The sequence below is a fragment of the Pteropus alecto genome, unplaced genomic scaffold, assembly GCF_000325575.1.
Source record: "Pteropus alecto unplaced genomic scaffold, ASM32557v1 scaffold21, whole genome shotgun sequence".
Lineage (NCBI taxonomy): Eukaryota > Metazoa > Chordata > Mammalia > Chiroptera > Pteropodidae > Pteropus > Pteropus alecto.
In genome coordinates this window covers 824,495-851,665 of record NW_006436282.1, presented here as the reverse complement: position 1 = coordinate 851,665, position 27,171 = coordinate 824,495, and the positions used below count along the sequence as shown (strand labels likewise).

The following is a 27,171-nucleotide window of genomic DNA, read 5'->3' as shown; positions in this document are numbered from 1 at the left end:
GAGTTGGGGGAGGCGGGGTTTCAGGGAATCCTCTGGGCGGAGTGACCTCTGTTATCCAGTCTGATGACGTCCCGGCTATGGCGGCGCTGTGTCCCTGCACTGGGAGTGGGGAGGGCTCAACAGGGAACAATGGATACCACCGGCACTTCTGTACAGAGTGAGTCTCGCTTCGGCCCTCACTCCAACAATGTTCCCTGTAAGCCCCTGATTCCCCCTGCGCGCAGCCTAATTGGCATTGGTGCTCAGAGTGAGCAGGTCCGTCACCAGGAGAATCCACTTGCAGACATGGCCTCTTTAAGAGGTATCTCCTACTGCCGCAGCCTCGGTTTCACTGAGCAGCCCTGCGTCCTCGCCTCGTCCTACTTTCTGCTGTTGCAGGGTGCTTTCTTGGATTTCTCCCTAGTTGTATGGCTTGTTTATCAAGATCTCAGGTGATTTTTCCTTGCTGCTGCTCCTTGTTTCAGTCACAACTTTGATTTGGTTGCCAAAGGAATGAACAGAGCCTCTATCATCTACACCATTTTCTTTTCCTCCCAAAGGTTTATGTTTTTAAGGAGCCTAGTTTCTGGTCCTAGTTGTTTCTCTTAAACAGTCAAGAGCAAGAGCAAGTTTCATGATATATCTGAACATCATCTGTTTTATCTGGCAGTCTAGTGGGTGGCCAAGTCGAACTTCAACTCTATGTTTAAGTTTTGCATCTTTTCATAACAAATGTATTTGTATATTTTTTTGTGTGATAAAAAAATAAGATTTAAATGCGTATAAAGAGAAATGTAATAATCTCTAGGGGTTAGCCTATTTCATTAAAAAATTGTCTTCTGATCTAGTCTCATTTTCATGTCAGATAGGATTGCTAAACTGGTAGATTAAAGACTATTATAGCTATACTAGATTTTGATTGAAAAAGACTCTTAATTTAGGATTCCCAGAATTTAGCTGAGTGCCCACCATATTCTTTTGCTATTTACTGTTCAGTGAATATTTATTGGCTAGCTGAATGGATAAATAAATTGTAATATGAAGCATATTTTCAACCCAAAGTGAAAAAGCAACAGACTTATTAGCAACATGGATTCCTGGAAATAATGATGCCACATTTTAAAATTTCTCATGTAAAATTATTTTAAATCTAGAATATGTTACCTCAGCATTATATAATTTAATCTTTATAACAACACTGTGGGGATAAATATTGTTTTATTAAAGTGGAAACTGGGGTTCATAGAGGATAAGTACTGTATTTCATCAGTTCTGAGATGCCCATTTTGGAATGCATTATATAGTCACTGTCAATGGGCTCCAGTCATGACTGAGTTGTTGGTGATTGCACATGTGCTTGAGAACTTGTAGAATTAGTCATTGACGTGAATGAAGATCCTAGAGATGACATGGAGCTCTATCGCTCAACAATCAGTACTCTCGATTGTACAGAAGACAGAACTGTGTGGGAAAAATGACATGGAAAACTATGTGGAAATGTGATGAGAATGAGCAGAATGATGAGTATGAAGACATTCTTAGAATTCCTTAATCAAATTATTTTACTTAAATTTTCATTTATCAAACTTTCATTTGATATATACTTAAGAATGATAGATGATAAAAGTCCAAAGCTGAAGAAGTTTAAAGAGCCCTTTTAATATGTATAATTAAAACATCTATGTGATAAGAGTTGTGTCATACTTTAATTGGCAATCATTTTTCTTTCTTAGTGGTACATTAAAATAATAGTAAATCTTAAATTATATGATGTTTTAAATTTGATGAAATACACAAACATACTCAGGGTCACCCAGAGAGAAAGGTACAGAATCAGAACCTCATAAGCCCGAACCCCAAGTCATTGCAGTGAATTGTAGGGTTAAAGGAAGAGAATTGGACACTTTTAATCTAATTCATAATTAACTTTTGATGTTTTATGTTTCAAGAAATTGAGAATTGTCAGAGAATTAGCAGTGATAATAATATTGCCATCTTTTACATTATTTGGAGAAATTGATTCTTCCAAATGTTGGATAAACATGTACAGCCATGTAGCACTTAATATTTTCAAAGCACTTATGTACACGTATATTACCTAATTATTATCATAGAATATGAGAAAAACATGTCATTTTCTAATATACCAATGAAGAAATTGACACAGGTGGAAATTAGGTGAAGTGATTATACTCCTTGGAAGTAAGCAGCAGCACATCCCCAGGGAAAACAGATCTCTCTCCTGGTCCATGAAGCCTTTAATGATGAGCCTGCCAGGGAGGTCCCGAATAGCATGCCTGAACTGGAATAACTTCTCATATTTGGATGAATATTGGAAAGACAGATTTTCTTCTGAGGTGTAAGAGACATATAATAAAGTGAGTGCACTGATCTCAAGCATGTGTACTACTTGATTATGTTTTACTAGATCAGAAAGCCGTTTCCAGAGGCTGCTTCATGCCCCTTCACAGTCCATAATCCCCTCCGTAGAGGTAATCACTACACTGGCTTATTTCATATGAAAGCATGCGCTTTTTTGTGTATAACTTCTCTTGCTCAGCATCATATCTGTGAGATAAGTTTTTGTTCTTCTGTGTACCAGTAGAACATTCTCCATCAGTGCTATGGGAGTGTCAGTTGCTCTATGTCTTTGTCAACACTTGATTTTGTCAATTTAAACCATCATAGTGGTGTCTTATACTTTTTCAGTGTCATGATGACTAATGAAGGTAAGCACCTTTTCATAAGCTCCCAGACATTTGGATTTCCTCTTTAGGGAAGTGCCTGTTCACATCTTTCACCATTTTTAAACGTTGGGTGTGCATCTTTTTCTAATTGATTTGTAGGAGTTCTTTATATATTGTGGGTATATCGTTTGTCAGATATGTGGAGTGCTAAAATCTCCCAATATGTAGGACTTTGAATGAGATACTTCCTCTCTCTCTTCATCAGAGCATCAGATGATTTTATCATCACTTGGACCATCCTTATATACGAGCACTTTAAATATAGAGGCAGAAGCTTTCCCTAATGCCCTTTTAGCCTATTTTGACAACTTACGATATGGAATTTTAACATTCTGTACTGGTACATTTTAAGTCTCCAATAAAATATTTTTAACTACAAACTATAAATATTTGTGACAGATAGTCAAACCTCATAATTAGGCTTTTAATGTTAAAAACTTTCAATTTCCATTGTGCATTTTTTTCTACCAAAAGAAAAAGGCTGAAAATACAGTACCAGAAGAGAAAAAAAGAGTTTTACAAACTTGAAGGAAGAAACAATTTTAGCTTATCTTTTAGCTTTATAAATGCTTAGAGTCTGGTGGGGCTGGAGGGAAGGGAGTGTCTGTGGGGAGTGATGCTGGGAATATAAAAACCATATGTATCTTAGAGGTACTAGAAAAGTATATTTTTTAAAAAAGCAAACTACATTCAAGTATAAGCTATTAAGGAAACTTGAGCACTGGCAGACTGGTATCTCTCGGCAAACCAACAAGTGTCATGTGTGACAGTCTGAGGTGACCCTAAAATCTCTGGTAAACAGTTGCCTGCTTGCTTACAGTCTTAGCGGCCAGATGAAATGTTTCAGAAACTGTTTTGAAAGACTGCATATGCTGATTCCAACAAACAGGAAGAAAGAAGCAAGGATTGGAAATAATCAAGGCAAGATAACGTCTTGTTGTGATAACTGCAATTCAGGTTTTTATGTTGGTTATTTTGCCTGCAAACTTCTACACTTTTGACTCTGTGCCTAAAAAAAGTTAGGGATTATTCTCACAGGGAGTTGTTGATTTAGCTTTCATTCTAAAACATTTCAACTGTTAAGCTAAGTCTGAAAAACAACCCAATAATTATTTGTATCATTTCCTCTTCCCTAGAATGGATTATTTTATTGTCCTTCAGAACCACCTCTAGCTTTTACTTTAAATATTAAAGTATAAAATTTATTGAGCCACCTATTCTTCTGTAGGATCTGTATCAGGAAGTGGGGTTAAAACAAACAATTTTTAAGCAGCAGTAATCTGTTGACATAAAACAATATTTAACATAATTTAGAAAATGATGTATCATTTCTTTAAAAATTCTAAAACTCTCTGCTTTCCATTTGTTTCTTTTTTTTAAATGATCCTTATAGGATTTTTCTCATTTCATAAATTCTCAGAGACATTAAATTTTATATTTTCAAAAGATTGCTGGCCACAAACTTAAAAATTGTCATTTAAATGTGTATATGTATACACAGAAGTAACAACCTTTAACTATCTCCTTCCAAACATTTTTATATGTATTCAGGTAGGATTGCCAGACTTGGCAGATAAAATTAAGAGATTCGGTTAAATTTGAACAATAGGTAAACAACAGTTTAAATATGTCCCATGCAATACATGAGACATATTCATCTGAAAAAATTATTTATTGTTATCTGAAATTCAAATTTAACTAAGTATCCTATATTTTATCTGGCTATCTTGATACAGACATATCCACACATACATAAATATGTATACTTTTCTTTTATCGAGCTATATGTAGTCCTAAGGCTTATTCTTTCGCTATCGATTTATCTAGTTTATGTTAGAATTACTCAAGTTCTTCCTAATTGCATTGTAGACTCATCATAATTTAACCATTCCCCTATTGGTAGACATTTTAGGTGTTTTCATTGTTTTTACTCTTTCAAACAAAATAGCATTAATGTTCTTTGTATCGACTTACCACTGGTTCTGTAGGATGAATTCCTAGAAGTGGAATTGCTAGGCCATGGCATATTTTAAAAACATAGTTCATCTCCCTCATACTTATTCACTGATGCCTGAGGCATTAGCAGCTGAAGCACCTGGTCAGACGTGGAGCCGACATTGTGTGGTAGGCACCTTGCTTGGCCTCCTAGAATCAGCCTCTCCCTCCCCTCTGCACTCCGTGAGACCAGGTACCATTGCTCTCCAGCCTAGCACAGCACCTGCCACAGAGTTGGCCCGTGACACATTTAGAATGACTGCATATGAATTTACTCAAAGAGTTTCTGTGAGAATCAAATGAAATAATGTATGTAAAGTGCCTGGGGAAAAAAATAATGTCTATAAAATGCCTAGGGCGCCCCTTTATTTTTCTCGCCCCATCCCCACTTGCGGTTTCTTCTTTAGCATTAAGGGACTCCAACCTAGCAAGGGAGACATCACAGTTACAGTCAGGTAGGATAAGTTCTGTAACAGAACTGTTACTAAGAGTGCTGTGAGATTATGGAAGGGGAGCACCTAGCTTAGCCTGTGGGTGTGAGGAGAATTGCCTGGGACTTGGCCCAGGTGTAAAGTAAGTCTTGAAAGACCAATTGGAAATAGCCAGACAGACAAAATGTGTGTGTTGGGGGTAGAGCAATGGAGGGGAACATTCTAAGCATAGAGAACAGCATTGCAGAGGGACAAAGATATAATAGAGCAGGTCACCTTCGAGCATAGAAACAGCCAGAAATGAAACCAGTGGTAATTAGGTAATGAGACATTAAAATGCTTTAGGTAGCAAGCTAAGTTCTACTTTTGTCTTATAGTGAACAACAGGGGACTTATGTATGATTCACATTTACATTTTAGGAATATCACTTAGTCAGCACTGTGGAAAAAAGATAAAAGATGCTTAAATCTAAAACCAGGAGCCATCTGTATTATAACGCCATTGCAGTCATCCAAGGAAGAGAGACTGATAACTTGACAAGGACTGTGGAGAGGGGAGAGATGGGCTGATTTGAAAGGTAACTTAGAAATAAATTAGCTTTGTGATTGAGAAAGAAAAGGAATCTAAAATGTCAGATTTCTGGATCAATCATTTAGGTGGATGGTGGTACCGTTACACAAGGTAAGAAATACAGGTCGAGGAACAGATTTTGATGGGATAAAGACACTTGTTATTTTGGGACATACTGAGATTGCAGTTGCTGTGGAATATTCTAGACGACATGAGCAGGAAGTCTTGAAGTTTGCATGTCTGAAACTCAAGAGAGGAGAGCAGTCCCAGCTGCCATCGTGACTTGGGATACCTCAGAATATGACTCAGTCATGCTGGGAGCCATGAATGAATGAGGTGGGGAGGCAAAGGCGGATACTTCTGAGACACATGAGACACATGATTGAGAACACAAACAAATGGCCGCTATTTATAGTAACCATAGTGGACAACAGAAAAGGGAGCTTACCAGAGACCCAGAGAAGGTAATACCGAAAGCCCAGGTGAAATTGACCACTATGTGTAACCACTCCAGCCTTTGCTCAATGATTTTCTCTCAGCAGCTATAATTGTAAGAGTAGGGATGGGCAGGTACTTACTAACATGTAAGACCTTGAAAGTTCAGTGTAAGTATCAGGCTTTACTTTTAGAAAACTCTGACGTAACTATAAAAAAACTGTTACCGTTGCAGCGATTGGAGTTCCAGTAACGTTAAAGAGAAGTGGAGGAGGATTTTGTGGTGCCTGGAGAGAGGGCGATTCAAAAAACTGACTGGGAGTTTTAGGTGGGTCAAGAAAAGATTTGAAGGCAAGAGAGACACGTCAGAGATAGCAGCCAGTCCAGGGAAGTAACTGACTGGGTTCTCTGGAGACTGAGTCTCCCAGCCAGTGTTGCCGTCTTTCCCTGGGCAATTCCTGTCCTAATGCCTATTTTAATGTTACCTTGCTGAATTCTCTTTTGTAAGATAGTCATTAGATTCTTAACCTAGTTCTCATTTTTGCCTCGGTGAATAGCTCTTCAGTTTCATTTAGACTAAGGATCCCCTTTTCTCTTAGCCTCCATGCTTTTCCTGACTAGACATGACCACCCAGAGTTGCTTCTTCCTGTAGTTTGAAGAAGTTGTTAGCGAGGAACATATGACCCTCCTCCCTTTGGAGATACATTTGCTGCCTCTCTCCCAACAGGCTTTAGCTTAAAAATGCAGTCCTTGCAACAACATGAAATAAAACATGTTGAAGTGCCTCCTCTTCTGAGCCCCCATAAACAGCTGTACATGCAGCTGCACCCAAAACAGATAATATGCACAGATGTGTTTATGGGAGGCAGGCACGAATACTCTGTGTTGTTTTCGGCTTCTCACCACTGCAAAGATTTCTTCTTCAAAAAAGAGGTACATTGTGGTAAGCAGTGTTTTATGACCTATAATAAAAACCCTTGTAAAGACCGTTTTTGACCAAATGAAGCTAAGTGTTCTTTTCAGAGTTCTCATTTGTTCCTCTCCCCCTCTCTGTATTGGAATGCACACAGTTCAGCATTAATGGATAACATGAGGAAATAATATCACAAATTCTAGTTCCTATTTGTTAAGCTGGGAAAGCAACCAAAGTTAATTATGTAAGAAAGTTCATTAGCAGTTTTTCCCTACTCAGCAGTAGCTTCTGAATATATATGTTAATTAAGCAAAAATTTGTATTGTGTTTGTATAGTACACGGTTATTGTCCTGTGAATGCACCCACAGGACAGTTGGAGGGAACCTCAGCAGTTGGAGTTCCCATAGAGAAATCAGTCCAAATACAGGCTAGAAAGTAACTTTTAAAGCCACCTTAGAAAGTTGAGTTATTTACAAAAAGAGACATTATACATTCAATGAATAATAACATGTTTTCTAAGGACCTTCTAGACATAAAATTCTCACAATCTTTAGACCTTCAAAATTAAGAACAGGTAACATAACACTTGATTTAATTCGAATAATAAATATTTTACAGATTGTATTCTCTAAATATGCACACGGTTGCGTTTGTTGATTTTAATAATGACTGTTCGGGAATATGGGAGGCTGTCCGTATGCTAACTGGAGAAAATTAGATAGATCTGAACTTAAGGGTGTTGCCAGATGCCGTTGCTAATGGTAGGTCCCCCTCTTGATTTAGTGGCAATAGTTGCAGACCTGCTACCCAAGCTAGGAAATTCACACATTGTTTTTAGTCCTCATAACCACCCTACCAGTGAGTGTTGTCCCCATTTTACAGATGAGGACAATAGGCTAGATGCTAGGGGAAGGGAAGTTAAATAACAGGCCCAAGGTATGTAACCTGGAGATGTAGCAGAGCCTTCAAAAGATGACTCTTTAAAGTTGACCTGTGAAAATAAGCATGTTACATTTGTCTCTTGAATCGCCTTTCCCCTTGCTTTCCCATTCTAACACTTCTAGTTCAGACCCTAACTGTCTTATGTCCATCCAGAGCAGAATAATAGCCTCCTCACAGTACCTACCATCCATTTTATTTGCTAAAGTAGCAATGCTAACTAATGCTGTTCTTTTACATATTCTCACCAGTTTCCCACTGACTACAAGGTCAAGTACTGTAAACTCCCTGCACCAGCCCAGCAGTAAAGGCTGTGGCAATGTGGTCTGGTTAGCAGTGCACCCTTTCCAGGGTCTGTTGCTGGTCTCCAAATACCTAAGCACTTGCCATCCTCCGAGCCTCTGCGACTGTGTTCTTCCCAACACCAAACCTAATGGTAGCCCACCTCCAAGATGGGCTTGGATGCTGCTTCCTCTTCCGTGCTCACCCAGTGCCTGTATGCCATTACTCTATGCCATTTGTGATCTTCGCCACACACTTACTTGAAGCGTGTAGGTGTGTATTTATGTCTTCTCTCCCCATTAAAAGAGGAGCTCCCTGGAACCCGGTTTTAGGTGCTTATGTGTAAAATCGCCTAGCACAATGCCTTACACATAGTAAGGGCTTCATATTTCTTTTGTATAAATGGTAGCAATTCATTATGTATGTGTACTTTATAGTACATAAAGTACTTAAATATTTAGCATCCTACTTAGTTATATAATTATGTATTGTTCAAATATATAGTATATATTATTAAGTCACTCCTTTTTGAAGTTATTTCCATTTGTGTGGATGTGAAAACCAAGGCCCACAAAGGTTACAAGTGACTTGCACAAAAAAAGTACAAAAGAAATTTCTCATAGAAATGTATATAATCTAAGTGAGCCACCTGCACATGAGACGTAAATTTCCATTTTGAGGGCAGTACGATTTAAAAGGCTGGATTTAGAGCAAAAGCATTGTATCGGAATTTAGATTCAGATTATATACATTTCTATGAGAAATTCCTTTTGTACTTTTTTTGTGCCTCTACTTGGCAAGCATTCAATAAATTCTTAGTGAATAAACCTATAAACCACAATGCAGATTTGTGACCTTTTTCACTAACAACTCAGGAATCATTTTAATTAGTGAGGATGTTCTATATAACTCCTATGCACAGAGCCAGAGCAGAAGTCATTATACATTATCTTAATACTCATCTATAAAATATGGAGTGATTCATCAAAGCAAGTAAAATCAACAGATACCTTGTTGGATTCTGTGGAGAATATAAAAATGCAAAACATTCCTGTTCCTCAGGGAATTTACAGTCTAGCTCAATAACACTTGACAGTTTAAAAAACAAATCAAATATATAAAATAATCACATATCTGTTTTCTCTGTAATCTTACAATGGAGGCAGGGCAGGATTTATCCTGAATTTTATAAATGAAAAAGTGTACAAAAGTTGGGACTTGGTTAGTCATTTGGCAAGTGGTAGAGATGAAATGGAACTTAGTCCATAGCACTGGATTAGGAGACCACACTGAGAAACACTGATGCAACGATATGAAATTAAAATGTTAGATTTAGCCAGCGGTCCAATTCTGCAGTGATTTGATCCATAGAATTCTTCTCTTAGGGATGAGAGAGGCTAATTGACTTGCTTAGAGTCATAACACTAGCTATGGAACAACATACTAAAATCCACGTCTCTTGATGTACTTGTTGTTGAAAGAATTCTGAATGGAGGTGGTAAAACAGAAAAGAAACCTCCGTCACTGTTTTTATTTCATTCTTCAGTGTTCATTATAGGCATAAGGGTATTATATTTCTGAAATAATAAACCAAAAGTCTTAGCACACATGTGAAGATGTTTTAGTGGCTGATAGGTAGGAGTGCTGATTTATGTGCCATGCCGCTTTGGTCCTTCTCCCCTAATCCGTACCTCCTTTTTCTGGTTCCCTTGGAGTTTTATCTTCTGCTAAAGTATTCCTCTGGAGGAGTCAGTGAGTTTATTTGTTTGTTTGTTTGTTTGTTTGCTTGTTTGAGCTAATGCTTTTTACAGATTAGTGGGGAAATGATACAGTACATGTAAGGAAGGATAAGGACCAGACCCACTATAATGGGGGTCTCAGAGGTATATAAATTATATGGGGAAAAAAATGACAAAACTTTACTGAGGGACCCAGAAGAAGATTTGAATAAATAACCACACCAAGTTGTGAAAAAGAAAGACTCAGTATTGTAAAAGTATTAGTTCTTCCCAAATTAATCTATAATTTTGTAAAAATCAGTGAAAATACTAAAGAGATTTTGGGGAAGATGTGAGTACTCCAGTGATTTTAAAATCAGTGCAGAATAATAACATGTAAGAATATCAAGTAATGTTTAATAAAGAATGGAAAGAGGAAACTTGCCCTATCAGATATTAAAACATATTTTAAGTATTTGATTATTACAGAAGAGAGGTACTCTAAACAGCTAAGCAAGTTGAAGTCCAGAAACAAATTCAAGTAATTTAGAACATGGTAAAAGTGGCATTTAAAAAGTAGGTAATTTAGCAAATGCTAAAAACTTTTGGTTAAAGATAGTATATAAATAATAATAGAATAGCATACACTACTTAAAAATTGAGCAATAGAGCTGTATTTATGAATATGCAAATGAGGTCAGTGTATATTATAATGTAAAACAGGGAATTACAAAATCGTATACACTAGCATTCCCTTTATAAAACAGAATAACTATCTGTATGACTGTATATAGAGAGAAAAATTATGAAGGGATATACCATTACGTTAATTGTGGTTATCTCTGAATGGAAGAATTGTGGATAGAATTTATTTCCTTCCTTTTCCCTCTATCTTGATTTTTTTTTTTTATTTAACAGCAAATATGTGTTATATTTCTAATCAAAAACATAGATCTTGTCATTTTGGAGAGCAGTGAAGAGAAGAAAGGTATCCATCGTGAAAGGCCATGGCAAGGTTAGGTCAAGAATGGAGTGTCCCACTGGTTGAGGCAAGCAAGTGGTTATTGATGATCTTGCAGGAGCTGCCGCATCTCCATCCACTGCAGTGATGTGATGTGGGTGAAGAATGAGACAACGTGCACTGCTGTGTAAAGACCACTAGCTGACAAAGGAAGGGGGTTGCTTGGATTGTTTACTGGTCAAGGGACAGTAGAGAGGGACGAAGTCCCAGATTCGGTGGAGAAGAATGGTTAGGAGAGCAAGGCAAGGTACTCGAAGAAGCTGGAGTGAATGCGATCCAGAGCATGAAGGAAGAAGAATACTGCATAGAAGGAAAGAAACCTTTCTCACCAAGAGATAAGGGAGATGGGTAGATGCCAGTGCTTATAAATTTAATAGGTGGAGCAGAGGGAGTTGAAAGCTTTCCCTTGATGGTCTGTGTTTCTCTTTGAAGTAGAGTGCACCCTAGTATGCTAAGAGAAGGTAGATGATAAGGTAGGGGACAGCAATGAAAATTTAGACTGTCCTACAAGGACAGCAAGAGGATTGACAAAGGACTTGTAGCTCACTAACGTAGCCAGGGTTGGTGACTGACTTCATATTGATAATGTGATCGTTTTTTCCCCATGTCAGCTCTCTTCAACATAGATATAACAGCCGAGAAAGAGAACAGTGGAGCTAATTGAGGGTTAAGCTTTGCATAAAAGATAAGGTAGAATGACCATGGTACAAGACAGGTGAAGGAATTGGCAGAGCTACCAAATGATGCATGAATAAGTTGCTTTTCACATTTAATTAATTATGCTGTCTAATAAGCTTATGTAAATTTAAGTGGCATTTTGATATCCAAATAAGTGTAATTAAAGTTACTTAATTTTTTTTTATTAAAAAAAGATCGGAGATGAGTAATAACACATTCCTGATTTTAGCCATAGGAGTAGATGACAAAAATGGAATGTGGTTGAAGAAGTCGAAGTTCTCTGAAGCCAGAGTGTTGGCTAGGGTATCCTAGGGGTGTCGAAGTAATGCAGGAGGATGGCGAGGGTGGGCTAGAGAGGATGAGCTATGCAGTGGTCCTCACCCTTTTTGGCACTAGAGACTGGTGCTCCTGAAAATCTAATGCCTGATAATCTGAAGTAGAGCTAAGATGGTGATGCCAGCACTGGGGAGCGACTGCAAATACATATGAAGCTCTGCTCGCTCACCCGCTACTCACCTTTTGCTGTGCAGCCTGATTTCTAACCAGCCACCGACCAGTACCAGTCTGCGGGCCGGGGGTTGGGGACCCCTAGCTATGCGATATGGAGGATTGACTGCAAATGATAACAATGAAGAAGGGGATATCGTGAGCATTAATGGAAGGAGGCAAAAGTCTCAGAGAGAAGGATAAACCACCTGGAAGGAATAATTGGCAACAAGAAAGGAATGTCGATACAGTCTTCATGGGGGGAGGGGAGATGAGGGCTGTAAATGAAAGATAGTGGCCTTAACAGATTTTAGTGACTATAATTTTAATTATGTTAGATTTGTTAGAATAAATTTCAAGTTATAGAGCACTCAATGAACAAAGTGGCTTTAAATAAGGACATTATTGTTGACATAACTGCAAGCCCAGAGGTGGGCAGCCTGACTGATTCAGCTATTCAGCAATGAAATCAAAGACCCAGACTGTTTTTCTCATTACACTCTGGCATTTTATGGGTGCACATGCTGTCTCCCTTTATGTTTCAAGATGGTTGCTACAGCTGTAAGTTCATGCCCTCAAGCAGTAGCATTTAGTGTAAGATTCGTGGAGGTACGGAGGAGGCATATCAGAGAGTTTTATACTGTGTCCTCTTAGGAAGGAAAAATTACTTCCCAGAACTCTATAGCGAACTTGCCCGTACCTCTCATTTACCAGGACTGGGTCTCATGTCCATCCCTAGATCAGTTCCTAGCAAATGGGAATCTGATTGCCTTGGACCAATTCTTCATGGCTGGCAACTGGCAATGTCTACTATGTAGGCAAATGATAAAATGCTCCACTCTGTGGAAAACCAACGACTCTAATACATCACCTCGTTTGGAGAGGAGGGAAATATGGATTGAGGGGGACATTCTCAGAGAATTGAGAGGGAGAATGGGGGAATGACGAGAAGATATTTTGTCCAAATGCAGCCAATATAAAGCATATTGTTTTAAAATTTTTTATTATAAAGACTATGTATTGAAATGGGAAAATATCCACAGTATATTATTAAATGTTTTTAAAAAGATCACAAAACAGCATTTATAGAACAAAAACTATTTGGGTCATTAGCCAAGAACATAGGCAACTTATAGTTTGTATTTTCTTATTTATACATTGTTGATTTTTATATCCTGCTCTGAAGAAGCTATAATTAACATTGCATATTCGTAGTTTCAGTTCCCAATGTCTTTCCTCTGTAGGTTAATAATAGCCATCATGATGAGGTAATGATTTCTGCTTTCAGACTGTCCATTTAGTTACTACATTGTTCCTCAGACACCAGCAGCATTTCCAGGCTTGGTGAAAATCAGTTGTTATTTCTAGTTAGATAAAACTAATTCCTTACTTAGCATTATCATCACTTTCAGGAATAAGTTCTTTTCATTCTCTCTTCAGAACACATATTTTATTAATAAAATTTATATACAAAGCCACTTTTAGTATGCTTTTATCTAGTTGCCGAGAAGCAGTAAAAGAAGAAAGTCAGCACTTGGAATTAGGGATCTGCCTCCTTCTCTCCTCCCCATGCACCCCCACATGCACAGTGCCGAAGTCACTGGCAATAGGGCACAGCTTGACTGCTTTTCCATGAGTATTTAAAAATAAATTATTAATATACTTGACATATATATTTTGTATGTGTTATAGATATATGTAAATATGTATATGAATTTGTCAAATTCTTAGAGACTGAAAGCAGAAGGGTAGCTGCCAGGATCCGGGCAGGGAGGAAGGAATGAGGAGATGTTTAATGGGTATGGAATTTCAGTTCTTCAAGATGAAAAAGTTCTGAAGATTGGTTGCATAACGGTATGAATATACTTAATACTTAAAAGTGGTTAAGATGGTAACTTTTATGTTATATGCATTATACTGCAACTAAAAATAATATATATATAAGTTACCAAAAATATAAAAAATGAAATGATCCTGGGACTAGGCTTCATTATTGTCAATAGTCCTCTACTTTCTTTATGAGTTTATCTTACCCTTTATGTATAGGCTCACGTGATCCTTTACTTCTATTCCTGTAATCATAACCCCTACCAGAAGTCAACATGTTATGGTCAGTGTAAAAAACCTTTGTTATATGTGATCTATCATAGACTGTAGACTCCTCTGATCTTCCTAGGAGACAAACTGATTGGAGACCTTCATAGGCAACAACAAATCATTGTGAAGATATTTCTGTCAAAACATGGATAACAAATTTGAAAAGACTGTGGTTTACACATTATGAGGAAAAAATGATCCCTATGTACAAGTTGTATATGTCTTATTTTAAATTTTTTAATAGATAAACTATTGATGTACATTTTTGTTGCTAACACTTTGAGGATGTGAATATATTACTTCAATTAGGTAGATGTATCCAAAAATCCATAACTGTCCATTGAAAGCTGTCTTTTCTGTGTTCTATTATATAGAATAAATTGGGTGTTTTTAGTATCTTTTGGAACTATTTATACTTTTTTGTAGTTGGAAAAAAAAAGGCCCAATGATAAAAATTTTTCCCATTGAAAAAGCTTGAGGTAGGTTTTCAGTTTGCTTATTTGTTTTGTTTTTAAAGAAATAAGAGGAATTAGAGTTCTAGCACACCTAAAAGAAACAATTTAAAGATTTAAAGATTAATTTAGATTAAAATCTTGAGCTAATTTAAAAGTATGTCTCATGATACTATAAATTGAGATAGAACAGATAATAAAATTAAATAGAAAATCCTTTGAAATGTCTTTGATCAGAGCACTTCTTGTGTTTCTGAAAAAAAGGTGTTTTTTCTTAGCTTATGTAATGTTGTAACTTATTCATTAATATCATTCTCAAGAATTGGGACCAGGTCTTAATTGTGACCAGAGTTCCTGAAATAGTTCATTATATTTCCTCTTTGAGATTAGATGTTCCAATGAATGATGGTTAAAGATTGAGGGGGGGTCCCCAGATCATACTATAGGTCCATTATGTTTATCAACCTACCTCACAATTGATTTACTGAAGGCAGTGAGATTTTTGGCAAAATTTTTAAAAAATCATTAATTCAAATCTCACTAGTTCAAAACTAATATTTGTAACTAGATATTATAGATTTAAAAGAAAACTCAGTTTGCTGACCAAAAAAAAGTAGCTTAATAAGATCTGAAGAATGGTAATTCTTACGTAGAACTAACTTTTCCTACGTCATTAGGCATCGTTTATGTGGAATCAACGTTAATGCAGTTATGTGGATCTGCACTGCTTATCCCATGCTTAGATAAGATGTTAACAAGTCATTTTCATCTACTCTCGCCTTTAAACAAAGGAGAACTAGACTCTTGGTATAAGTTCCAAAATAACAACTAAAACCAAATAACAATTATGGTATATCATAGGGAGAAAAACCAGGCAGGCATTAAAAATTGTATTATATACAAAAAGTTTTTATAGAAGAGTTTTATTGAAGTGGCAAAATATTCATAATGAAGTATTAAATGTTTTTTAAAAGAACCACAAAATAACATGTACAGAATAATAACCATTTTTATTTATAACTATATTACTATAACAAGTTATGATTATAATATTTATAAATTATAATATAAATAAAGATATTTATACCTACAAATATAGCAATACATGTACTTTTTGAAACAGACAGGAAAAACACACAAAAATTAACAGTAACGGTTTCTCTGTTTTCTGAGTAGTGGGATTTTGAGTGATTCTTGTTCTTCCTCTAGCATTTTTTAAAATTTTATGATTGTTCATATTAAGCATGTACTGATTTCAAAATTAAGAAAAATATAGTATATGATGTATAAATAAATGCACAAATAAAAGCAGGGCACACATTTTTACTCTGTAGTTCAAGCTTTTTATAAATTTAGATGAGCCTTATTATTAATTAATTAGTTCAAATTTTAAAAATTTTATTGTTAATTGGCTGCTTAAATTGTGTGAACACTGAAACATGAACCAAGCAGATTTGTTCATTGTACTGTTTTCAATGGTTGGTACTTGGTGTATAAGAAGCTAACGATGATGAGCCAGCATGACATTACTTTAGGTTAGTCATGCTATTTAAAATTTAGTGTTTACAAGTATGTGCATATGTTTCCAATAAAGACATATTTGCCACAGCAGACTACTTTTCTTAACATTTTGTGATTCGTTTTCACACTCCTGTTTGTTCAATGCAAGTTGTTTGACCTGTAGTTGCTCTTAAGTCTTGAAGGACTGACCCTCGACAGTGCAGTCTTTTCCAGAGTTTTCACCTTTGGAAATTTAGAAGGTTTCCCTTGCCAGTTCAGAATACAGTCGTCCCCCCTTATCTACAGGGGGTATGTCCCAAGACCCCCAGTGGATGCCTGAAGCCATGATTGTACCTAACCCTATATACATACTATGTTTTTTGCCTATACATACATATCTATGATAAAGTTTAAACTATAAATTAGACACAGTAAGAGATTAACAATAATAAAGTAGAATGATTATAATGATATCCTATAATACAAGTTTTGTGAATGCGCTTGCTCTCCTTGTCTCTTAAGACATCTGATAACTGATCTAATGGCCTAGAGGACTATTAACTGTTTAAAGGCTGGGTCGTGTATACAGAATGGGTATATTGGACAAAAGGAATGATTCATGCCCCAGGTGGGACAGAAGGGACAGCACAAGAGTATGTCACACTACTCAGAACAGCATGCAATTTAAAACTTATAAATTGTTTATTTCTGGAATTGTCCATTTAATATTTTCGGACCACAGTTGACCATGGGTAACTGAAACCACGGAGAGTGAAACCACAGATAAGGAGGGACTACTGTGCCATTTTGGTAGATCTCAAGGAGGATTCCAGCACACCTCTGTCATTACACACTCACCCTTTGTACTTTGTTCACTGACCTGTGGCACTGGCCACATTTTCTTATAGTTCTGTGTGACTCTGTCTTCCTCAGGAAATGAGACACTTTAATAATTATCATTTGTTAAATGATTACCATGTGCTAGAAACTGCACTACCCCTTTGCATATGTTACGTCATTTGAATCTCATAATATTATGAAAATGAAGCAATATTTTCTCCATTATATAAATGGAAAAGCTAAGGCTTTGGTTTTAAACAAGCTGGGATGTAAAGACAGAACTGCCAACTCTGAAGGAGAACGAGTACCCTAAACCAATAACCAAATATGCTACTTTCCATGAGGATTAGTGATCCAACTGCTGAACAACTGTGTCCTCGCTGCCTCCGCCAGCTCTGAAATCTGTGATGCTGCCTAATCATTTTTTCTGACCCTTACATGAACAAGGTGATTCTATCCTCCCTTATATACACCATTCTCACAGTATTTCGAGGGGATAAATCAGTCTTATTAACCCCAGATTTCAGAGGATCACATCATGGTCAAAAGTTTTAAATTCCTACTTTTAGACATTGTTTCTGAGTTTTAAATCTTGTATCTAATTTTATCAGTTCTAAAATTAGGAAAATATGTGATATTGGTTTATTTTCTGCATTTCCCCCTGCTTTATGCTGGTTAATAGTGATGACAGTGATAGCTACCATATACCGAATACTTGCTGCTGTGCTTAGTGCTTTATGAAGTGATCATACCAAATATGTTTTGTTACTTTGCCATTTTACAGATGAGAAAACGGGCTCAGGGAGGTTAAACAGCTCACCTGGTTTTACATACCAATGAGATCATTGATCTAATAAAAAAAATACATTGAGGATTTGGATCCAGTTTTTCTGGACTCTTTGAATCAAGACTCTGTCTCTTGGTAGTGGTATTGCTTTGGACTAATTGCATATACCTACTATGTATCAGTTCCTTGACCTTTAAAATGGGGTATGATATTATTTACCTCAATGTTGTGGTGTGGATTACTTGCATTACTAAAAGATGGTGCTTAGAACAGTGCCTGACACAGTGTTTGCTTAGTATTTGGCGCTATAAAAATAATAAAAATTACTATTAATATTGTTACCCACTGAATTTTAATTATTAAAATCAAATATTAAACCATATAGAAATATATGAAGTAACAAACATCCCCCTCTTACCAACTACTTCCTCTCCCCAGCATTGACCACTGACACCAGGTTGGTATATACCCTTCCAGAGTATTTCCTGTGCCATCTGAAACTATTTTTAAATTGTCCTTTCATTAATAAAACATAGGTTGAGAGTAAATATTTTGTCATGATCTTGAGAGTGGAGAAGTAGAAAGGGAGACAAATTCATTTATTCAGCAAATATTAATCAAACGCTTTCTGTGTGCCAACCACTCTGCTAAGTGCTGAGGAGATGACATGTTGAATTTCTGTTTTGACTGTTTATCAATTTTCTTTTTTACTTTTATTTAGGACATGATGTTTCAGCTTCTCCGAGGTCTGGACTTTCTTCATTCTCACCGAGTCGTGCATCGTGATCTAAAACCACAGAACATTCTCGTGACCAGCAGTGGACAAATAAAACTGGCTGACTTCGGCCTTGCCCGCATCTACAGTTTTCAGATGGCTCTAACCTCAGTGGTGAGTGAGAGAGTGCTGTTCTTTCATTCAATTTATTTTTCCTCTTTTAAATGACAAACTGCCCCCATTCAATGCTCCTAATGTTATTACTGCCAGTGGTCGGCTGGTGGACAGAATGTCTGCACTTTTTTATATAACTGTAGGTAAGAGAAAAGCATTCTGCTTACAACTACAGACACATCCAGACTGGGCTTGTTGTGGACAGGACCCATTGCAGAAATAGCCTGTTGCATCTTAGCCACTAGAAAGGAATCAGTTATAAGTTTCCAAATGCTTTTTGTTATAACCACTGTTTTCAGAGCTGCATATGTATTGTATGGGGAAACAGCACAAGGTCGGGAAAGAGAGAGCACCAGGAACGTTGACCTGTCTGTAGCCTCCTTGTTTGAGGAACAGCTACAGTGCCTGCAGAGCTGTGTGAAAGCGCTCCTCTGAAGCTGTGGTGCCGACTGTGGAGAAAAAAATTAAATTTACAATGAACTTGAATGACCCAGGTCCAGGTAGCACCACATTGCCCTGTAAAGGCTTAATACAGGCCAGAAGAGAAAGAGTAAACCCAAGGGCTCTGTTCTGGCAGAGAATGACAGTTACGATATCCTGTTCTTTGTCTCATTCAGACATAAAACCATAATACTATTGACTTTGGTTAGCTTTCATTTATCCTTACAGTTCATTGTTTCTGAGATGAATTTTTATGAAATTCTGCACTCAAAAGATAAAAAGAGGAGCTGGAAGTAGACACTAATAACCCTTTTGTTTGAAAGACCTGTTTTACATACAGCGAATTTACACATAGATACAAAAAGCCAAGGAATGTCCCTTTGCTGTGCTACTTATCTGGGGCAGAAGTTGATGTGGAGAATCCCTTTGATTCGATAATGACTATAGAAATGGCCCTCAAAGCATTAAATTGAGCCTTAAGAAAAAGAATCCTCTTGGGTAAATATGTCATTTTTCGCACACAGTCCATTTTTAGCCTCGAAGTGGTTCCCAACTGGGCAGCACTGCCCTGGGTGTGGGGTGTTGTTGAGAAAAATATGGCCATGTCTTTGGTCATCATGATGACTTGGAGAATGGAGGTAGCTGCAAGGAGGCTAATATTCTGCACAATAAAAATTGTTTCCCCACATTCCAGTAATGCCTCAGCTGAGAAGTAGAAATTCAGGAGGGGAATTGGAAATTCTCTAAGAGAGATAACTATGCCTTGGAAAAACATTCAGTGTACAAAAGTATTCTGCTTCTCACCCCCGAAATATGGATACTACGACCTGGACATGTGAGACCACTTTCTTTCCCAATATTTTATACTTTACCTAGGGCATTAGAATTTTTACAGGGAATTCCTTGGAATCTGTCCTATTGTTGAAAGATAAATTGTATTTGTTTCCTCTTTGTCCAGCATACGCCATCAATTTTAAGAAGACAAGGCACAAGGTGGCATCTAAAGGATGTGCCTCAGCTTTGGGGTGGGTCAGGCGAGCCCTTGTATTATATAATGACACCAGAAAGGGCTGAGTCTGTGTGTTTCCCCAGTGGGAAGGGTGAGGTAGGCTGAGAGCTTCCTTAGGAAGTAGTTGTGCCTGTTGTTTCAAGGCCCCGGGGGAAAAGCTTGAATAGGCTTTGTGATCTGGATAGTCAGCAGAGGAGCAGATGGAAGGAACTCATCTCCTTGGGTACATTGATCAGGGGAAGGATGAGCCATAACCGAGACACTTTTTTTGATCCCCTCCAAATGGGCACTAAAAACCGTAAATAAAAACAGGAAACCCAGCTGGTTTTGAAATATTCACGAAATATCAAGTTGTTCTTAACTTTTCTTTCTTTCTGTCTCTTTTTTTTTTTTTTTTTTTTTTTTTTTTGCTTATTAAATTCAAGGAATGATAGCCCAGCTTGTGCGTAACATCAATTAACATTCCATTCTAGCTAAAGGTTGATATGTTCAGACAGGAAAGTGTAGACAAATTATTTCATAGAGAAAAGGAGAAAGACAATCATAAATACCTGCTTTTTCAGTATCTCATTTATACCACATCCTCTCTGTTACTTATGGTGGCATAAAGTTAAAAAGCATTAGCACCTGTGAAGCACGCCGGGACAAATGCAGACTTGAAAGAGTGATCATTGGAATGTAATGGCAATAATAAAGGGTACGATTCCTATAAGGGTACTGCGTTTAAAATTTTTCCCATTGGTTTATTTTTTTGTTTGTTTAAAGGAAAAATTTTAAAATGGAAAGATTCATTTAGTATAGTGATACATTGGTTCACGTACACATAGTGACATAGGAAGACTTGGAATCACAATTTTTCAAATGAAACTGGTATTTATTTTTCCACTTCCTGGAAATACGCATTTTTTAGTGGGTTATGTCATACAGGAACTGGGAGTCAACTTAATCTGTGGAATGTTAAAGGAATTACAAGTTAACTGATTCAAAACTGACATTTTACAGCCGTGAGAAATGCTAATATATTACTTATCTTCCAAAGCCTGGATCAAATGTCCCCTTCTGTTACTCCTTGCAGAAATTAATTCCTCCTTCCTTCCTCCATGATTTCAGAGTAACATCTTATTCATGTCTTTCATAATACTGCTTTATATGGGGGTTTTATTTATCAGGCTGTAAGCTCCTTGAAGGAGTTGGCCTTTTGGATAGAAATTAATTTAGGACGATCGTTGTAAGTCTGGACCGTAGTTGTAATGTAGGTGTGTAGGTGTGACTTAGCTTGTCTCCCTCTGATAAGGGAGCGTTAAGCGCCCTTTAGACACCTCACTTTATTGGGACATCGGCAGCCACCCGATGATGACTGGTAATCATGAACTTCTAGGAACAGCAATTTGGAGAGAAACTAGTCCTCTCTTTTCAGTTTATGATGAAAAATTTTAATTTTTTTCTAAACTGAACCATACAGCATGTAAGGCAATACTTTTGCCATTGGATTTGGTGTTTTTGGAACTCTTTATTAATCACCTCATTTTGAAAGTGGAGAAACCGAGACTACGACAGGCAGTTTGTGATCAGATTAAGTCTGAATTTCAATGAATGGGTTTTAAATGGCTTGGAGAACCCACCACCCTACTGCTTTCCTCTTCTTCCCTCTGTAAGCTCCAGTACTTCAGAGTGTATCATACTATGTTCTTTGGAACTCTCTGGTTCTACAAAGGATATCTAGAGACTCCACAAATGTTCAAAAGTTCATTTTTTAAAATGCATTTTAAGTCTTGCTGAAATTGTAATAAGAAACACTAGCTCATGCCACATTTTGACACAGTGGGTAACACTGAGGCATGAGTTCATACCTCCCGGTTAACTAATTTTTTATGTAGATTCAGAATGAAACTTCTGCCACACTTGTGCAAACCTGAACGTCTTGTAAATGTATCATTCTTTGGAAAAAATCAAGCGTTCTCTTGATTCACTCCTGTGTCTGCTCTCTTAAAATCACCCCAGGGCATAATCGAGACAGCACACACATCGTGCTGCACTCACTGTACGTGAGACCACTTTGAGGGCCATCCAGAGCAATGCCAGTGTTGAGATTACTATATCTAGATGTGGCTGCCAATACCCAGGCAGTTAGAGCCACTCACTCCCCAGGATAGTCACCATCAAGCCGCCTATGGATAGAAGTCTGCACCTTAAAATAAGGTTGTTCTTTTTGGTGCCCCTGTAACTTAACATCCTGGGACGAGGTCCAGGATTGGCCTGCCTTAAACCAATTTTTGCTTTATAATGAACAGTATTACAATCACTTTTCAGTGTATTTGGAGGGCCTTTATATAATCATTAGACAAAATATAGAATTAGCATTTTTCCTCCAAATGCCTTGGCCTAACACATATAATGTGGAGAAAAATTCCACTTTGTACCATATTGGAAAAGTGAGAACATTCTCTTATCTTTTTAGTGACTTAATAAAATTACATTCTCCTTCTCCAAAGGTCTTTTTTTCCATATTATCTTCGCTATTAAAAGACACATGTGTTCTGAAAACATCTTCCACTCTGTAGAAATCACCAAGAGGCAAGTAAATAGTAAACATGGGAAGACCACTCTACAAAGTACAAAAATACACATGGAGATTTTTCTTATATGGAACTGATAAGATTCCCAAAGTTGCCTTTTTTAAGATCGTTCATTTATTTAATGCCACAGTATTACAAAAATTGAATTGCTTACATTTCCTTCTTATACCTCTGGCAATACATGGTTTCTTACTGTAACCACGTATTGCCAGAGGTATAAGAAGGAAATGTAAGCAATTCAAATTTTGGTAGCATTTAGTAAACACTGAAGAAACCTTGCGGATTCAGAAACTTTTTTATAAGCATAAGGGAGAAAATTAAGGAAATGGCGTTGTGGCATTCAGTCAACAAATAATTATTAAGAACTTTCCTTGTGCCAGGGCTGTCAGTGAACTTGAGAGATGAGGTCTTTGCTCTCATAGAATTAATAATCAAAATGGGGAGACATCTTAATCAAATCGTCACACAAAGAAATGTATAGTTAGAAACAGACATAAATGCTATAAAGGGACACAGTTCTGTGAGGCCATGTGGCTCAGGAACCCTCATTGGCTGGGCGTCAAGGAAGCCCTCCCTGCTCACCCATGCCAGGATGTGGGATGCTCAAAGAGGTCACTTCTCTCGGAACCCACCTGGACACAGGCCCCATGGATGTGTGCATCATACGATTCGTGCTTATTTTCTATGTCTATGTTTGGAATAACTCATTGCACGGCACCCAGTTGGCACCACCAAGTTGACAAAGTGAAACAGAACCAAAGATAGGAGAACAATGACATCTTTTATAGGAGAAAATAAATTGTTTATGCTTGTTTCCTCTCCGTGCATGTTGTATTTACTATGGAGACCTGGCAGGGTTTGTGCCTCGGCTCCGACAGCCGAGCTACTCCCACAGAAGCCTGCAAACGCTGCCAGTGCATACTGAGTAAATCAAACCAAGAGCATTACACGAGTATAATGGAAAAAACCCAAAGCCCTGGTCGCCTCAGCACCTCAGGGAAAGTGCAGGACACACCTCTGAAGCCGGAAAAGCTCCGCTGACCCCCTCCCCGCTCAGCATCTCCTTGCCATGACACAACCAGGTCTGTTTTGTGAAAACTTGCAGTTGCCAGTACATATTTCATAGTTAACAATGGAGTGTTTGTGCCGGTTTCGTTTTCACTTTCACCAGTGAGGGAAGTGGAACACAATGGGGCAGTGCACAGAGCTGGGAACAGGACACGTTTTCTTCAGGATTCCCAGGGCTGGGTACGTGGAAAATGCCAGAGCCAACACAAACATGAAAGCCCATCCAGATCCTCCGTTATGCATTCGCAGTGGTAATAAAACACATTTTGAGGTACAAACTGATAGGTTAACTCTGCCTCTGCAGTGAAGGCAAACACTGATGATTACCGTGAGAACAGAATGTCTCCCTTACAGAAAGATAATGTACGCCATACTATACAGAAAGCTGCTGTAGGTGTGTGTGCATACATGTGGGTACTTAATTGTACCCAGTATACTGGCGAAGTTAATCAAATGACTGCTTCCCTTGTTTATAGAAGATATTCATTTGACTCACTTAATTCTAGCTCCTCCATAAGTGGTCACTGTTGCAAATTAGTTCTGCACGAAAACAGTTTCACTGTAATGCTGCTGCCTGGAAGATGTTTCACTCAAAGAAAGGACAGGATGTTCTTTGCTTCTTCTACATATCTGTTTGGCCAGCATGTCCTATCAGAGTATGATGTAGATAAGGTCTGGTTGTCACCTGTTTTTTTCTCTCCCACTATATAGACACCCTGTACGATGCCATTCAAATCTCAGGAGCTTGAGGCAAAGTTTGAGTGTAAAGACCAAGTATTGTCCTAAGTTTCACAACCTCAAATGCTTTAGAAAGGATTCGCAAGCGACGGGTTTCTCAGGGATCCAGAAGATAGAAAAGAAAAGTGTTTCTTCTTACATTCAACATTCTTATGGGAATACGCCTTCTGTGTTTGGTCAAGGGCTTGTCATTAACTGTATTTAATGAGATAATTCCATATCTTCTAAATTTGCTTAACTCAAGTGTTGTGTTATATTTATTCAAAGGAGTATGAGACACAGTCCTCGAAATTGAATATAAAACGATGCTTCTTTAACTTGGATTTTTATGTCCTCTTTAATTCTTTAGATATGTGAGTTTCTTGGTTTTATAGCTGTCAGTACGTACTTCTTTGCCACTACTTTAAGCAAAGTGGCAGTATCTTCATTTTGCTTGGGCTTTAATAGTCTCATAGTGTAAGTTCCTATGTCTAGATATATTATTGAAATTCGATTACGTTGAACATGTGACATTAGACCTATCCATTTTTATTCACTCAAGCCAAATCTTATACCATTTTAGTGTTTCTCATAGTGCCTTCCTGGCACATGGTAGGCACTTGATAAATACAAGGTGAATGAATGAAATGAATCCTCATGATTCTCCATGCCTGAAGAATGAAACTCTGTAGCTAGGCATGGGAATCCTTTTTTTTTTTTTTTTTTTTTGCGGTGTAGTCCCAACCTACCCCTCTGTCTTCCTATTACCACTCCCACCCAGAGACTACCTCACACGCACAAGCATATTTCTTATCTAACTAACACTATCAAATTTCTCACTCTTCTTTGAACTTAAGTGCTTTCCTAACTCCCTGCTTTCACAAATGAATCGATGTATGAATTTCCAACTCTGCATTTTTCACATTGTAGCTGCTGCCATTTCGTCAATTATAAGCTTCTAAAGTTTTTTGTTTGTTTGTTTTGTTTTGTTTTAGACACAACTTTTAGCTAATCTTCCCAATTACCTGCGTCACTCCCTGATAGTAACTTGAGCTCTGAGGGAGTAACATTTATACTTTGAATGTCTGCCTGGACAGCCATCTTAGCAGTTAGACAATTATCATGCTTCATCCCTCCATATCCAAGATCACAAACCTTCCTGCACCTCCCCAACTTGTGCAGTTAATTTTCTGTATAGCATGTTTTTTAAAAAAATTAAGATCTTTACGGATCTTTGGAGAAACCATAGTGTCACAGGACAAAGCTGAAAATGTCTGCATTGTAATTTCTTTTAGCCATTTTATTCAGTGCACTTGAGTCCTTGAGAAGATTAGGTACCTTTGTTAAATCTATACAGGTGTCTCCAAAAGTTAAGCTCAGACTTTTATAATTGCTTAGTAGTTCTGGATTTTCTTTCATATTTTATTGCAGATATTCCAAATTTGTTTCTAAATGATGCTCTTCGGGTTGCTGAAGTAGTCCTCTCATTGCTCCTGCGCTGCTTTCTTTTTCTCTAGGAATTGAAACGCAGGGTGAGTGACATCTTTGCACCTCACATCTGTAAGGATACTGATGATTTTTAAATCCCTCGTAAATCTGAATGTTAATCTTTACAGTTGGCCGTGGAGGAATAATCTACCTTCAAGTCTCAGGGAAACATCCAAAGAAAGAAGGAGAGAGCACAGGAGAATTTACTTTAGTGCTGCTCATATATTTATTTTGAAGGCTGGCAGAATCTAAAAGTGGGGCTGTAAATTTAACAACTCGACCATAAAACCCCAAAATAAGGGAGAAAAATCTACTACTTCTAGGTTTGAGTACTACTATAAAGTTACAAGATTTTTATTCTTCCACTGCCTTAAATTCTTCTTCTTCTTCTTCTTTTAATTTCTAAAGATATCCTTCTCTTTCTTTCCCACTTTTATTTTGATTAATTAGTTTTTAAAGGTTATGATGCTTTGAAATGTATGGAAGTTTTCTGAATGCCTACTAGCATGCTTCAGTTAATAGATTTCACAGTGACGTTGAATGCTATCTGCACCTTATGTAACTCTGGGTGATTTCAGTGAGGTGGGGACTGCACATGGTATCAGTTCTTGTGGGAAAATATGCTTCAGTGGCTTACTGGCACTACTCTTGGAATGTGGCATTTAAAAGTACCTTTTTACAGTGGGAAAGAATTCTGTCAAGAATAAACAGTCTGACCTTGTTAAATGGGCCAAAGTCTGTAACCTAGTTGCAGGAAACTAGCTTTTACTAGTTTAGAAAAAGAAGATTACAAAAAGTACAACTAGAACTTTCTAAAGAATGGGAAAAGTTACTATCAAGAATATGAAATATATTCCAAAAATAATGGTCTTCACATATATTCAGGAACATTACTTGACTATAAAATCCCACTCTCTCAGAGCGGATGAAAGATCTGGAGTATAGTTAGTCAGAAAAGCAGATTTTCTTTTTCCTGGAAAGACCAGACTGGCTTATAGAAAGGAGCTGTGGGAGGGGCCACGTAGCATGGACCAGCTGTGGGAAACCAGCAGGCTTCGGGAGACATAGGAGTAAAAATTACCTATAGGCATAGGTCTATATACTCTGAGC

At 37.5% G+C, this 27,171-nt stretch overlaps 1 protein-coding gene across 2 annotated transcripts in view; it reads left to right on the top strand.

Moving 5' to 3' along the window:
• Positions 1-27,171, top strand: part of CDK6 (cyclin dependent kinase 6) — a 214,870-nt gene that overhangs the window by 90,031 nt on the left and 97,668 nt on the right. For both annotated transcript variants that reach the window (XM_006911896.3, XM_015589442.2), the window contains one exon: positions 18,595-18,762. In XM_006911896.3, coding sequence (XP_006911958.1) covers positions 18,595-18,762 — 168 coding nt within the window. The remainder of the gene's footprint in view (positions 1-18,594; positions 18,763-27,171) is intronic.